Here is a 14,983-nt window from a genome sequence, read left to right on the forward strand (position 1 = left end):
CCTCTACATGCTCTTGTTTTGGGGTAGCTTTCTACCACAAGTGGAAGATATTCTAAAGACTATCTGTTACACCATGGGCACCCACTTAGAGCAATGGAGGAGCCCATCAATGTAAAGCTGACTGAACTAAAGTTTTAAAGCAAATATACAAAGAAAAACATTGTAGAGAGAAAGGAAAAGAGAAAAATAAATGAAGTCAAAGGACCAGATCATATTTGCTTGGAAGAAAACATTTCCTCCTGATAGCAGTCAAGGAACTGAAGCAGGGGAAAAAAGCACACTAAACGCCATGATAGGAGTCCCATCAAAGCTTTCTTGTTTAGTTCTAGAAAGTTCTAAAGTTGTTTTCTACAAGCTCAGCACCACATGTGGAACTGCAAAGAGATGCTGAAGAAGAACCTTCATATATATTTCAAAAATAACTTATTTTGAAACACCAACTCATGTTAGTCTCGCTAGATTCAGGGATTGTGCTCCAGTCTAGTAACTTTTGCATATGTGAAACTTAGCCAAAATTAGCATCCCTGCACATGTTTATTGAATGGCAACCCTGAGAACTGGTTGATAATCAAGAAGATTCTGAAAAAAGTGCTCTCTTTTGATATGCGAGTTGTTTCACAACTCACTTACACAACAGCAAGTTGTTTTTGCACTTGTGGTTTCTCTTTCTCACTCTCAATCTGGAATTAAGCAACAACTGTTCCTCAAAACAAGATGATAAAACTGTGTACATCTGCCTTCAAACCAACTCAACAGTATACATGTTATCCACACTGACTGGATCAAGCATACCCAATTCTATTTCAAGCACCAACATAACTCACAGTCTTTAATGGAAACCTATGACAATACTGTACTTTAATGGGAATAAAACATTTTTTAAAAAAAGAACAGTAAATAAATTTTTTGTTGCTAAACAATTTAGGTGTATCATTTCTGAACATGACTACAGAACTAGACCACAAAACATAGAAAAGGCATGAAATGCAAACTCCCCAGGAATGTCTGTGAACATGCTGACTCCTACATTTCTACTACAGAATTGTTAAAACAAAGTACACAACTATATAAAGTGGACCCTTGTTTTACATGGGGGATCCGTTCTGGACGCCCCTGCATAAGGGAAATACCGCAGGACCTCAAGTCCCATTGAATTTAATGGCGGTGCACTCTCACATGCCGCATGCACCATTAAGAGGGCCGGAACTCATCATCCGCGTGACCTTGAGTCAACATACGGTGAGCCCATGTATGGCACAGGCACGCTGTATTTATTAAGTAGATTTACAGTATATGGCTTCTTTTGGTAAGTCTCAGTTCTCAGTCTGTAATACAGCAAAAACACTGATCTCCATGATCATACGTATAGTGACAACTATTGAATTTTTGAAAATAAAATATCTGAAGCACCTTGGCTACAAAAAATAAAACCTTACATAAATGTTAAATATTACTGTCATACACCAATGTAGTGAATTATTAAGTGGGAAGAAATATCCATATGGTCCTTTAATAAACATTTAAGTAGTCAATGGAGAAAACATGTATATGTGCTGGAGATATAAGGGGCTATATTAACAAGGGCATCTTGAAGAATGTTTTTACATTTTATTATCTTTTCTGACTGAAGGGAAGTACAGACATTTCAGAAGCACTATCTGTGTTACCTGAAGTATTACCCTACATCACAAGACTATACTTATTTCAGTTTATATTCACATACAAAAATCCAATACATTCCTTCTTCTTACCTTTCACTTTTGCAATGACTGTTCCAGCAGCACTTAGAATGTCAACTGAATTGAGACTCTGGTGTTTGCTTATTATTGTTTTCAGCACACGCAGTAGCTCACCCAAACGTTCATGAACAACATGATGCAAACATCCTTGATTTTCTGAAAAGAAAATGGAAAAACTATTCAATACAGTAGTTATAAACATCTCCATGTAGTCCTCTGAATATTATTTCATTTTTTAAAAATCAAGCCTTTTCAGACATTGTGATATAGAAGTACTCAAAATGTATTCAATTTTGAGTGCACAAACCAGTCACTGAATAAAAATAATAAGATTTATACTGAAAAACTGATAATAAATAATCCAAGATATACTAACTCAGCATTTCCCCATGAAGCACTCTTCATATGTGTTGATCACAACTCTCATTATCCAGAGCTGGATGGACAATGACTATGACAATGGTAGCTGGTGGGAGTTGAAATTCATCACATCTAGTTGGGGAATACTCCATTAACTCGATAAGGAGGTACTTATAAGCTTCCAAGTAGGGCTGCTGATGGTCTCCAGAATGCTGTAAATGTCTCACCTCCATGGAAGAGGTGGGGAGTCCATGGCCAGAGGCCTATAAATGTTGTGGTAAATCTCCACTGCCATGTCTGACTCTGAACCACCTGTGGGGTCCTGCAGGCAATGATGGCCAAACAGGACATTCTAGGCTGTAGGAATGATGAACCAACTTTTTTCCCTAAGTCCATTTTTCTCTGACATGCTCTCAAACAGTCCCAGTAACTGACAGAACTGGTTACAGGGAGTGCACAATTTCTTTGTTACAACAGCTCCACTGGTGATGTTTATAAAGCCATATACTGTACAGCTCACTTTCACATTATATGAAGGACTGTGGCCTGTTACAGACTGCCAAAATAAAGCTGCTTCGGGTCTCTTTGGAGGTATGCTATTTAAATGATGCATGGGTCCTAAGAGTCCGGAGGTCGCGCCAAAGCCACACTCCATTTCTAAGAACTGGAGTGCAGCTTTGGTGCAGTTTCCGGATTCTTAGGATCCATGCATCATTTAAATAGCATACCTGCAAAGAGACCCAAAGCAGCTTTATTTTGGCAGTATGAGAACATACAGGCCTGTGCCTGTATTTTTGACATCAGGGCCTGCTTGGTGACTGCTCTCAGGCTCTGGAGCTCCCTTCCCAGATAGGCTAGACTGGCACCATCCTTATTAACTTTTGGCAAGCATGCTAAAAAACTTTATTCTAGCAGGCCTTTGAGAAATGATTTTTAGGGGAATCAGGCCTTGTATAAAGAGCTAGACTATCATTTGTTGTTGATTATGATTGTTTTATGATTTAATTCCAATGTTATGGAAATTTAGTTGCTTTTAAACTTTTGTATGTTGTCAATTTTCAATTATTTGTTTTAATGCTTGTAAATTGCTTTGACTTCCAAACTGGAAAAAAGGCCAGATAACAATCATAATTGAAGCCAATTTGCTTTAACAGGAAGAGAAAGTTTTAAAATGATAGCATAAAAACATCCAAAATAGCATTGTTCTCTAAGTAATTATAAACAAGGAATACAAACATATTAAACCCTAATAAAATTAATGGATATTCAAGAAGAGTATCACCTAGATTAATCTATTTCAATAGGACTTAGACGCACTTCATTTTCTTTCAACTGCACTTTTGGACACTTAAGAAAAGCACTTAGCAAGTACAGTAAGAGATAATAAAATATGGTGTCAGTCAAAAGCACTGCTGAAAACAAATTTGCTGATAAATGGTCATTCTGCTTTAGTTGTGTGTTTAAGTTTTTAGGATCTTTTAAAAAAAACTTCTTTTTTAAAAATATTTTTAAACACATACATTTTAATATATAAAACATATAAAGGTAAAGCTACAAAAAGGCCTACAACAAAACTATATCTATAAACTACACAAACATACTACACAAACTAACACAATATCAAAAAACCCAGAAAAGGGAGATAAATTACTTTCAAATTGCAAGCTAATGTTTGTGAATATATCTGTATCTACCCACATATATACATACACACACCCATATATAAAATTCACTTCTACATGTTATTTGACTCTACTAGCCTTCAAAACTATAAAGTTCTTATTTCTCCTCAATAATCTGCTGGCTAATTCCATTTGAATTTAAATAGGTAATGTATTTATCTTTCTAAAATCATGCTACCACATTTTCTACTTTCTTCCTCCTCATCTCTTTCCCTTCTTTCAAAATTTTTTCTTTACAAACCTTACTACAAAACTAATTTTATAAACCCTCAAAAACTATACTTATTGTTCCAGATCCATATAGGCTCCAACCAACAATCTAGCAATTAGTTATTTCAATTTCACACAAGATTTTTTCCCAGATTTTATTTTTGCATAACATTTGAAAATATCATACTTCTTATTCCAAAACTGTATAATATCCAGCCAATCTTCTGAGTTATTTTTCTGATTTTTTTTTACATAAGCTCTTTTTCCAAACTTCAACTTTTGCATAAGACGAGTGTAACTATACCATGATTTAAAATCCTGAAGTGGACTTATTATCTAAAATTCTTAAACAATTGATCTTTCCCACTATATTCTCCCTGGCTCTTGCCTACAGATGTGGGGAACTTCACCTGCACTAAGTGCAATTTGGTAGCCCTCTTAGAAGAGAAAGTACAGCAGCTGGAGGCCCAGGTAGCTACACTTCAGCATCATAGAGAGCAAGAGGTCTTGGACAGGAAACACACAGAGGAAGTTGCTGGGGAGGAGGAGGTCACTTCACACACAACAGAAGTAGATACTTGGAGGAATGTCACACACAGAAGTAGGGAAACCAGGGAACATTCTGTAAGCTTACAGCTACAGAATCGATTTCAGTCTTTCTCTAACAGCAGCAGGGACAGAGCAGGGGACCCAGAGAGCTCCACCAAAGGGAACAGCCGCTGCTAAGCCTCGGAGGAGGCGTGTGGTGGTCGTGGGGGACTCCTTGCTGAGAGGCACTGAACCAGTGCTTTGTGGGCCTGACAAGATGTCTTGGGAGGTGTGCTGTCTCCCTGGGGCAAAGATCCGTGATGTGACAGAGAGGCAGACAAGACTTGTCAAGCCTACTGACCGTTACCCCTTTCCTTTGGTTCATGTGGGAACCAATGACACTGCAAGGCACAGCCTTCAGAATATCATAAGGGATTATGAGGCTTTGGGTAGGAAGTTGGAAGGGATGGATTCACGGGTTGTCATCTCATCTCTTCTCCCGGTCGAAGGGCATGGTCCAGGAAGGGAGAGGAAAATAGCAGAGGTGAATAACTGGCTCCACAGATGGTGCCGCCAAGAACAATTTGGATTTTTGGATCATGGTCTGAGGTTCCATGAGGAGGGACTTCTGGCAAGGGATGGGTTGCATCTCACGCCAATAGTCTCAAAAATTTGATCAGGAGGGCTTTAAATTGAGCTATGTGGGGAAGGGATTCTGGAAGGCAAAAGGGCTGGAGAAAATAGTCAAACTGTCATAGAGGGAACAAGACAAACAGTTCAAGGACCCAAAAGTGGGAGGCAAAAAAGCAAGTCAAAGGGACACATGGATTTAATGGATGCAAGCTCCAGGAAAAGAGATTCCACCTCAACATTAGGAGAAACTTCCTGACAGTAAGGGCTGTTCAACAGTGGAACAAACTCCCTTGGCATGTAGAGGAGTCTCCTTCCTTAGAGGTCTTTAAACAGGGGCTGGATGGACATTTGTCATGGATGCTTTGATGTATGGCAGGGGGTTGGACTGGATGGCCCTTGCGGTCTCTTCCAACTCTGTGATTCTATGATTAGACTGCTCTCCTCCATCAGACTGCTCCCAGTTTGCAGTTCTCTTGACTCTTCCAAGATGATCACCATTTCTCCACAATAAATAGCATTATTTTCCATAGATTTCTCCAATCCTTCATTCTTCCTTCCAATGTTAGTTCCTTCTGTCCCAACAGGTTTTCTTGAAATCTTTTCTAACTGCTTCCTTTTTACAATACTTCGGCTCACCAGACCAGTCTCCATTTCTCCATCATGAGTATTGTTGCTTTATACGAGTTTCTCCAGCCCCTCACATTTCTATCCAATATTGCTTCCTTCTGTCCCAACAAATTCCAAAGTCATCTGGATAGGGAATTGTTTTATCTGATTCGTGTCTTCCTTGCCTTCAAAGAATTTTTAAATTGCATTTTTCAATTTTCCTCTATATCAATCTGTAGTCTCATCTATCTTAATTCCTCTAGAACTAATTAACAACAATTCTGTCTTTGATTTTCTGTCTCTAGACATTCTGATAGCGGTCATGACAGCTCTCAAAATACAGAAAGTAGTAATTCCTCTTTTGTTGTAGTTAGTGCAGTTCACACTAGATGTCCCTGTTTCTTTCCACCTTCACCAGATTAATTCGTAGTCCATGTGCTATAAACTGGAAGGTAATCTCCACTATTCAGTACCTCAGCCATTTTGCAATGATCAACAATGTCTTTGCCTTCATCAGTGAGTGGATTCACGTCTTTCTGTATAGTAGATTCTTTCCAAATCCATAAATTGGGGTTTTAAATTCCTGAATTCACATGTTTTAATTTCTATTTACTGCCTTTTGTTGCTAGTATTTACGTTTATTATAAAATAAAGGGGGGAAAACACTGTCTTTCACTTTTAAATCCATTTGCCTTTGGAGTTGAGTTTCTGTTTCAATTGTACAAGTGTTGATGCTGGAAAAAATATTCTGTCAGCTAGTAAATTTCCTTAATTCTTTAGGATGATAATCAGGGAAGTTAAGAAAGTTTTGTTGGTTTGAATGTGGCACGGATGGTTAACTCTTCTTGGTCTCCTCCATTCCATCTGTGTCATGGTGGCAATACACTTGTCACCTTGATACTAGGAAAAGGAATTAAGACACAAATGAAGCTCTGCCAAGCTTCTCTTAACAAGGAGGCAATTCCCATTGGTTGCCGGCTGGTGATCACCACATCCAGAACAGATCCCTCTGAGGAGTCACTAAAGGGGGATGCTCCATAGCACCATCTTTAACCCGGAAGTCACCAAAAACTCCAAAACCTGTTCTAACTAAATAAGCACAATATTATACATACAAAATGCAAAATTACATTCAATATCCTTAAAAGGGATTTCTCTCTCTCTCTCTCTCTCTTTTTTTTTTTTTTACAAACAGTGAGAACCACCAATATAACAAATGTAATAATTTGAGGGTTGCACTGATCAGTAGATTAGGCCAAATCTGGATCAGTTATAAAATTCTGAGACACTCTGGGTAAGTTATTTTCCCATATTTAATTCACTATGAGGATGAAGTAAGAATTCTTCTAGAAGCTCTAAATAACGGGCAGAGCTTAGAAGCAAGTAGCTGGAAATAACTAGTTGTTTTCTATTGCTCTTTTATGAAACAATGAAGAATCACCATTATCCTTGCATGTTACATTTGTACTGGAATGGAGAATAACTACAGTCCTTTTGGGATGTAGCTGTAGCCTTTAAAGTCCCCAACTTTCACTTCTCTGGCCTCTGAAGGAGATAACAGCAGCCAGGCCCATCATGCTTTGATTCCAGCGGCTGATGAAAGGCATTTGCTGAACTGAATTCCCTCCCTCTGTGCCATTCCCTTTTAATTGTGTTTTGTGTCTTTTTAGATTGTAATCCCAAGGGCAGTTCATTAATTAATGAAATTAATAACCTGTGAAGCCACTCTAGGAGCCTCTTTGGCTGAAAGGTGGGGCATAAGTGCTCTAAATAAGTAAATAAATAAAATGGTGGAGGAAGAATATCACACAGTACAAGTGCTGAGTCATGTTGTGACTTGTACTGTTCTGTCAGGCTCTGTTCTGGATGCTGAGGTGACACTGAGGTAAAAAAAGAAGAGAAGATGTTTTCTGCTTGCAGCTTTTAGCATAAACATTTTAAAAGTAACCTTTAACAGTTTAACTGGGCAGTAGCCATCCTGAGATAAAATATGAAGTGAAGGATTTATAAGGCCACTGAATGTGTCCTCTGTATAAAGGGGTTTCTTCCTACACTGTTAAAGGGCAAGAACTATTAGAGCTGCAGGCTCCCCCCCTCCCCTATTCATGGGTATTTTCAGTTTCAAATACCCAGTTCCTTTTTGTTTTTCAGCTTCATGGAATAATTCCTCTATTTCTGCTAAATAAGAAGATGTGCAACTATTTAAGAGACAGACCACAGGAAGCGGTACAGCACATGCTTTGCAAACTGTGGGCCTGATGATCAATGTGCCAGACTTCCAGTGGATTTCTAGCAGGGAGGTGGTGAACCTGGGAAACATCAACAGCATGAGTGGAGTAAGTCTGAATAGGCTGGGATTAACAGCGGAAGGCCAAAATTCTCCAAGGTTGAATAGTGCATTATGAACAAAAGACTAAAGGTATTTTTAAAACCAGTGGCAGTATAACTAAAAAGGTAACACTTTAACACACTGGAAACATATGCAATATACTGGTAACCAATTATATATTCTTGAGCTTTTGCAGCACAATTATAATTAATTCTAAACTTCAATAAAGCAAATTAGACTTCCATGACATAAATGTAAAGGTGACAAAGTCCATATCCTGGCATAGTGCAGATCTATTATAGTCAAAGGATTCCTGATGACCTAATTCTCTTCCCCATTTGTGTGTCACAAAAGACAGGAAGGAACATAGTATGCTGTACTGGAAGTTTTGTTATTTCTGTTAGTGCTGCAGAAGCTGGAATACATGCTCAGCTATTGTTTTCTTCCAAACATACCTTCACAATTTAAACTTGGCATGCACCAAAAAGATTATTACATTACATCAAGTTAGGGAGGGCAAAAAGAATAAAACCTAATCTGTAGAAAAGCAATCTCATGAGTACTGGCATATTTGTTCATGTCTAGAACAGTCAATACACTTAAGAAATTTCAGATCCTTGATAGCTTTGGCTAGGTACTGAAGGAATTTCGCAGAGTTCACCAAGTCAGACTATTTTTTTCACCTTGTTATAAACTGAAGTCAGGGCAGCAGATAAAAATTGTGTGGAATAATAAGATGAGTGGAAGTTGGCCTGTTACAGACTGCCAAAACAAAGCTGCTTCGGGTCTCTTTGGAGGTATGCTGTTTAAATGATGCATGCATCCTAAGAATCCGGAAGCTGCACCAAAGCTGCACTCCAATTCTTAGGAATGGAGTGTGGCTTTGGCGCAACCTCCGGACTCTTAGGACCCATGCATCATTTAAACAGCATACCTCCAAAGAGACCCGAAGCAGCTTTATTTTGGCAGTCTGTAACAGACCATAATATGCTTTTTAAACAGAGAGCCTGAATTAATGCTGTATACAGACTATTATGATGTTTCGTGCATGTCTCTTACTATTCCAACATTTTTTCTGGTAATCAATTTAGTGCTTTGGTTGCAAGCAATAATTTTAACAAATGCTGAACAGCCCACACACTCTTATGCCATAGGAAACAAACAGATTCAGCTTCTACTGAACAGCTGGAGACAGAAGGAGTTTATCACACGGGAGGAATTTCTCTTAATTTCGAATGAAAAGAAAGTGGGGTCAGAACGCATTCACGTGAATTCGCTAGTTCAGCGAATTTACATGAATTCGAATTGCGTTCGAACTGACTTCCCATTGCCCGAAATTGCATGTAATCACCTCTCACGCAATAACGTGAAACTCCATGATTGCGTTCAGACTGACTTCTCGTTGTCCAAAATTGCATGTGGTAGTCTATCACGCAATAACGTTAAACCCCATGATTGCCATTGGATTATACTTCCAATTTCCCTTGTCTGATAAACTCCATAAGTTACCCTGGTTGGTTTGGAGATTGATTACACAGATGATAAACCTTCACCAGCAAAAACAAAACAAGTCTCTAATATTAGGACAAAACAGGGGCAGAGGCTCAAGCCCCCTAAAGACTAAGCTAGGGGCTGACCTCACCCTGAACAGATCAGGCAAAACTGGACTACCAAAAGTCATGAATGGACCAGGTCTAAGGAATTAGGGAACAAAAATGCACCTAATGATCAAGTACAAAAAAGTCAGCTATAATGCAGGAATGAAAATTGTATAGTTTCCACCTAGTATTTGCAGAGCCAGATTTTATTTTATTTTGTTTTATTTGGTGCAAAGAACAATGTCTCCATACTGCCACACTGGTCTTTGTGCAAGATTGCTAATTTTTGTGCAAAGAAAGGAGTGAAAAGAAAGAAAAGAAAAAATTGTAAAAAAGACCTATATGGTTAACTTGAAACAGTGTTTTTTGAATGAAAAAAAAAAACCCAACAAATGTAGACTTCTATGTTGGAAAAAAAATCTCAGAACACAATGGGATGTGTGACTATTGAGTAAGAACTGTACAGAAATATTCATTTCTCCCCCCGCCCCAGAATAGGCAAAACATTGCATTAATTATCCATCTTCACATGTGAGGACAAACCTGTCACATTTTGCATCTCCAATCACATTTTACTTCTCCAGTTGGGAGTAAATTCCAGTGAGAACATGGAAGGATTTTTTTTTTTAAAAATACACGTGGTAAGAATTTTTAGGCAACTTATAGGAATTCATAGCCAAGGCTGATTGAATGATAATGGAATGGGAGAAGTTCTTTCAGACACTGTAATGAAACCTGTTTTGACAGTCTGGATTCTATCTTGCATCATGAGATAGTCTGCTCTGCTCTCAGTCAACCTAAGAAATATTTGTTCTCGACTTGCTTCACTGGGGAAATGGTTGGTTTACTTTCTGAAGTAGGAAAATAAAAGGTAAAACACAAAGCAGTTGTTTTTATACAGTACTTATGTTTGGAGTGGGCAAATGGTAGTCCATGGGAAACATATGGAACTTCAACCCCATTTTTTGTGGCTTCCTCAAGAGACTTCCTCCAAAGTCCTGACATATAAATTTGGAGGGAGGTTACATGAAAATTGCCCCCAACCCTCAAGACAACCCCAAAACATGAGAGTTTAATTTTGACTATACATCAAACACAATAAAACTTTTTTAAAAAATAAAGAGTTAACATTGCTGAAAAATACAGGAAAGTAAAACTTGTGTGTCAAAACAGAATCACATTTTTTGGCTGAAAATGCACCACGGAGATGTAATGACAAACGCCTCAGCCCTGCCACAGTTGTCCACCACTGCTCTGTGGACTTGACAAAAACTGAAAATGAATGATTTGCTACAAAATGGTAAGTGAAACACCAGCAACAACAATTCTTTGACAATTTTTGTTTGCAAAATCTACAGTCAGCCCTCCACATCCAGTTCTTTATCCATAGATTCAACTATCCATGGCTTGAAAATATTCCAAATACAATCGGCCCTTCTTATACACAGATTTTTTTTATATACGGATTCAAGCATCCATGGTTTGAAAATGTTTTTAAAAAGTATAAATTTCAAATATAAACCCTTGATTTTCCATTTCTTATAAGAGACATCATTTTGCTATGCCATTATATTTAATGGGACTTGAGCATCCATGGATTTTGTTATCCACGGAGGATCTTGGAACCAAACCCCAGCGTATAACAAGGGTCCATTGTATATATAAATTCCAAACATCAAACCTTGATTTTGCTATTTTATATAAGGGACACCATTTTACTATACCACTGTCTTTAATGGGACTTGAACATCCATGGACTTTGGTATCCACAGGTGGTGCTGGAACCAAACCCCAGCAAATGCCAAGGGCCCACTGTATTTCATTCCTTAAGAACTTACCAAGTCCCCATAGGTTTTTCAACATTTGGGCTGATTTAAGAACACAAACAAATGTGCCTGATCTGACTAAGGGCTTCTCTAATACATCATTATGTAATAGCCAACCAGTTGCCTATTTTAACCACCTCAAAAGGACACAAGTGCAACTGCAACCTCTTTCTTGCATTCCCCAACAACGGATATGCAAAAGCATACCACCTCTGATACAGGATGTGATACATTGCCAACCTAGAGGCCAATCTCTATGTATGTTTCTAATTAGTTTTTACAGCTATCTAAATGAAAACTATTAAATATTTAAATAAATGTTTAAATATTTGAAGGGATGTCATATTGAGGAGGGATTAAGCTTGTTTTCTGCTTCTCCAGAGAACAGGATCAGGAACAATTGATGCAAGCTCCAGGAAAAGAGACTCCACCTAAACATTAGGAGCGGCCAAAATCCAGTCCTTGCCAGGGGCCCATTTGGGACTGAGCCAGTGGCTTGCTTTGAGAGCGGGCTGTCCAGTTTCCAGGGTTCCCAGGAGATCATGGGCATCTACTTCACCTCTTAGTTGGATAGTTGGGTCACACCAACTCGGTATACCTCATTGTACACATTCTCTGAAGATGCCTGCCACAGATGCTGGCGAAACGTCAGGAATAAACTCTTCTAGAACATGGCCACATAGCCCGAAAAACCCACAAAAAGTATGAATGCTGGCCATGAAAGCCTTCGACTTCACACTGACATGCATTGTTTGTTGGTTATGTTTGTTACCATTAAAAAAATTAATTTTTTTAAAAAAAATTAAGTGAATGCAACATTTTAGCTATACGCTGTCTGAAGAAAAATACTGATAGTCAACCACTAGCTCTGTTGATGGTGCCGTTAGAAAAATTTGACTTCTCATCTGGCTTCTCATCTAAAGAATGGTCTGCCAAGAAATGCTTTATACCTCACAGTGGTTGGTTAAAAACATATTTCCTGGGATCTTACAAACATAAATAGTAGAGCTTTAAACTTAGCTAAGTGGGGGATGAAAATAGTATTCCCGACAGTAGGTGAAAACCAAATACTGACATGATACAGGGAGATTTAGGATGATAAAATAAGTACACACCAACTGACAGAAAACAACAAGGAAGCAGCTGGAAAGTATGAGCCATGGTCTTTCATGTCACTAATGCACAGATCATGAGAAATAAACAAGATGAACTTAACGCAGGAAGGCAAATATGATTTAACAGGAACAATTGAAACCTGGTGGGATGAGTCTCATGACTGGAATGTAGTACCAGACGGATATAACCTATTCCAAAGAAACAGACCAAACAGGAATGGAGAAAGGGCAGCATTATATGAGAAGTATGTGCATACCTCTGAAGAAATCCCTATTTTAGAACATGAAGAACCATTTAAGAACATTTGGGTAAAAAATAAAAGAGAGGAAACAACAGTGATATCATGGTGGGGGGTCAACTATCGACCCAAAACAGACTAAAAACATTGATGATGCCTTCCTGGAATAGATGACCAAAGATTCAAAAAGGAGATATAGTAGTCACTGTAATGTAAGATTTTACCCGGATATCTGTTGGAATTCAAACTCTGCCAAGAATAGAAGGTTCAACAAATTCCTCAGTTGCCTTGCAGATTAATTTCATTGTCCAAGAAGTGGAGATGGCAACAAGGCTATCAACAGGGAAGAACCGGTCAATGGAATGGAACTAGCCGGAAACTTGGGTGGGAGTGACCACATCCTTTTGGGATTTGTTATATACAGGAAGGAAAGGGAAAGCCAAATATAATCAGGCACACACTCTGGCCTCCAGGAAAACTGGTTTCAGTAAGCTTATGGAGTAAGAGCTCATGGTTAGAAATGTTCAAAGGGAAGAGAGTTCCTGAAGGGCAGAAGTTTCCTAAAGGTAAGATACCGAAGGCACAATTGTAAATACTTTCAATGAGGAAGATGAACAACCAGTACTTGTGAGGACAAAGTTTTAAAAACTAAAGATCAGAATGAGCTCAGGCTTGCTAGAGATATTTAAAATAATACAAGTAACAGAAGCTGTTGTCGGGTTTTTGTTTGCTTTTGCTATGTTCAAAATAAGAAAAAGAACAAGGAAACAATAGGTCACTGCATGGAGAAGACAGTAAAATGCTAATGGAGGCAGAGAGAAGGCAGAACTGTGAAACACCTACTTTACTTCAGTCTTCTCTTAAAAATAAAACGGTGCTCAACCTGGTACAAATAAAACAAATGAGACTAAAAGGGGATTGAAGCCCACATTATCATGGTAACCCCAGCATCTTTACTGACACTTTTAGAGAGTCTTGGGCGTTGGGCCCCTTACAGACAGGCCAAAATAAAGCTGCTTCGGATCACTTTGGAGGTATGCTGTTTAAATGATGCATGCGTACTAAGAGTCTGGAAGCCATGCCAAAGCCATGATCCAATCCTAACGACTGGAACGCAACTTTGGTACAGCTTCTGGATTCTTAAGACGCATGCATCATTTAAACAGCATACCTCCAAAGTGACCTGACTTTATTTTGGCCTGTCTGTATGGGGCCTTGGAGAACAGGAGAGGCCCCAGCAGACCACAAGAATGAATACCATCATCATTTTCAAAAAAGACAAAAAGAAGACCAAGAAACTACCAACCAGGCAACTTGATTGTAGTTACCAGGTAATTCATAGACATAGCCAAGTTAGTCTCAGAGGTCTTGCAGCACCTCTGAGACTAACTGAAAGACAGAAATTGGTAGCACGAGCTTTCATAGGCTTGAGCCTACTTCCTAATATACATCTGAAGAAGTGGGCTCAAGCATATGAAAGCTAATGCTACAAACTTCTTTCATTTAATCTCAGAGGTGCTGCAAGATTCATTTGCACACTGAATACTAGGAGATGTTCTAGAACAATAACCAAACCACATCATCCTAGAAAACAGTTAAGATCCACTGGGTATTTTTCTGCTCCAGACATAGCAGTCCCAGATTTACAACCAGTTAATATATGCATCCATCTCTGACAACAAAGATACAATCTATTTTCCCCTCACCTATTTTTAAATATGTACTCTCAACAAGAGACTCTTTTTGTCAAGCAAATACTAACTCACAGTAATAGTCTCGGTTCTTTATTTTGCCCATCTAAACACAAAATAATGTTCCATAATCAAGCTTGGCAGCTTCAATACAACTTTCTGCCAACTCAGTTTCAATTACATTATGTACAGCTGAGAAAGGCATTGTTGTGTCAGCTGGGTCTTCCTTTGTTAGACCCTGTTTATGAGGCCCAGATATTTCATGAGAAAATATGTTCCAATAATTTTAAAGGAATTGGTTATGCAATTAACCAGATGTATAAATTACTTAATCTGATTTATCAGTAACACAAAAAGTCACTGTAATTTATCATCCAATATTTACAACTACTCCACTATTTGGAATTTATAATATACAGATGGTCTT

The 14,983-nt window shown here is 38.4% G+C and overlaps 1 protein-coding gene across 3 annotated transcripts in view; it reads right to left on the bottom strand.

Moving 5' to 3' along the window:
* ARHGAP29 (Rho GTPase activating protein 29) overlaps positions 1–14,983 on the bottom strand; it is an 82,309-nt gene that overhangs the window by 41,629 nt on the left and 25,697 nt on the right. For all 3 annotated transcript variants that reach the window (XM_089515706.1, XM_089515707.1, XM_089515709.1), the window contains exon 3: positions 1,752–1,895. In XM_089515706.1, the coding sequence (XP_089371832.1) occupies positions 1,752–1,895 (144 nt within the window). The remainder of the gene's footprint in view (positions 1–1,751; positions 1,896–14,983) is intronic.

The sequence above is a fragment of the Sceloporus occidentalis genome, unplaced genomic scaffold (genome assembly GCF_023333645.1).
Source record: "Sceloporus occidentalis isolate IW3139 unplaced genomic scaffold, rSceOcc1.0.p SCAF_3, whole genome shotgun sequence".
In the NCBI taxonomy this organism is placed as follows: domain Eukaryota; kingdom Metazoa; phylum Chordata; class Lepidosauria; order Squamata; family Phrynosomatidae; genus Sceloporus; species Sceloporus occidentalis.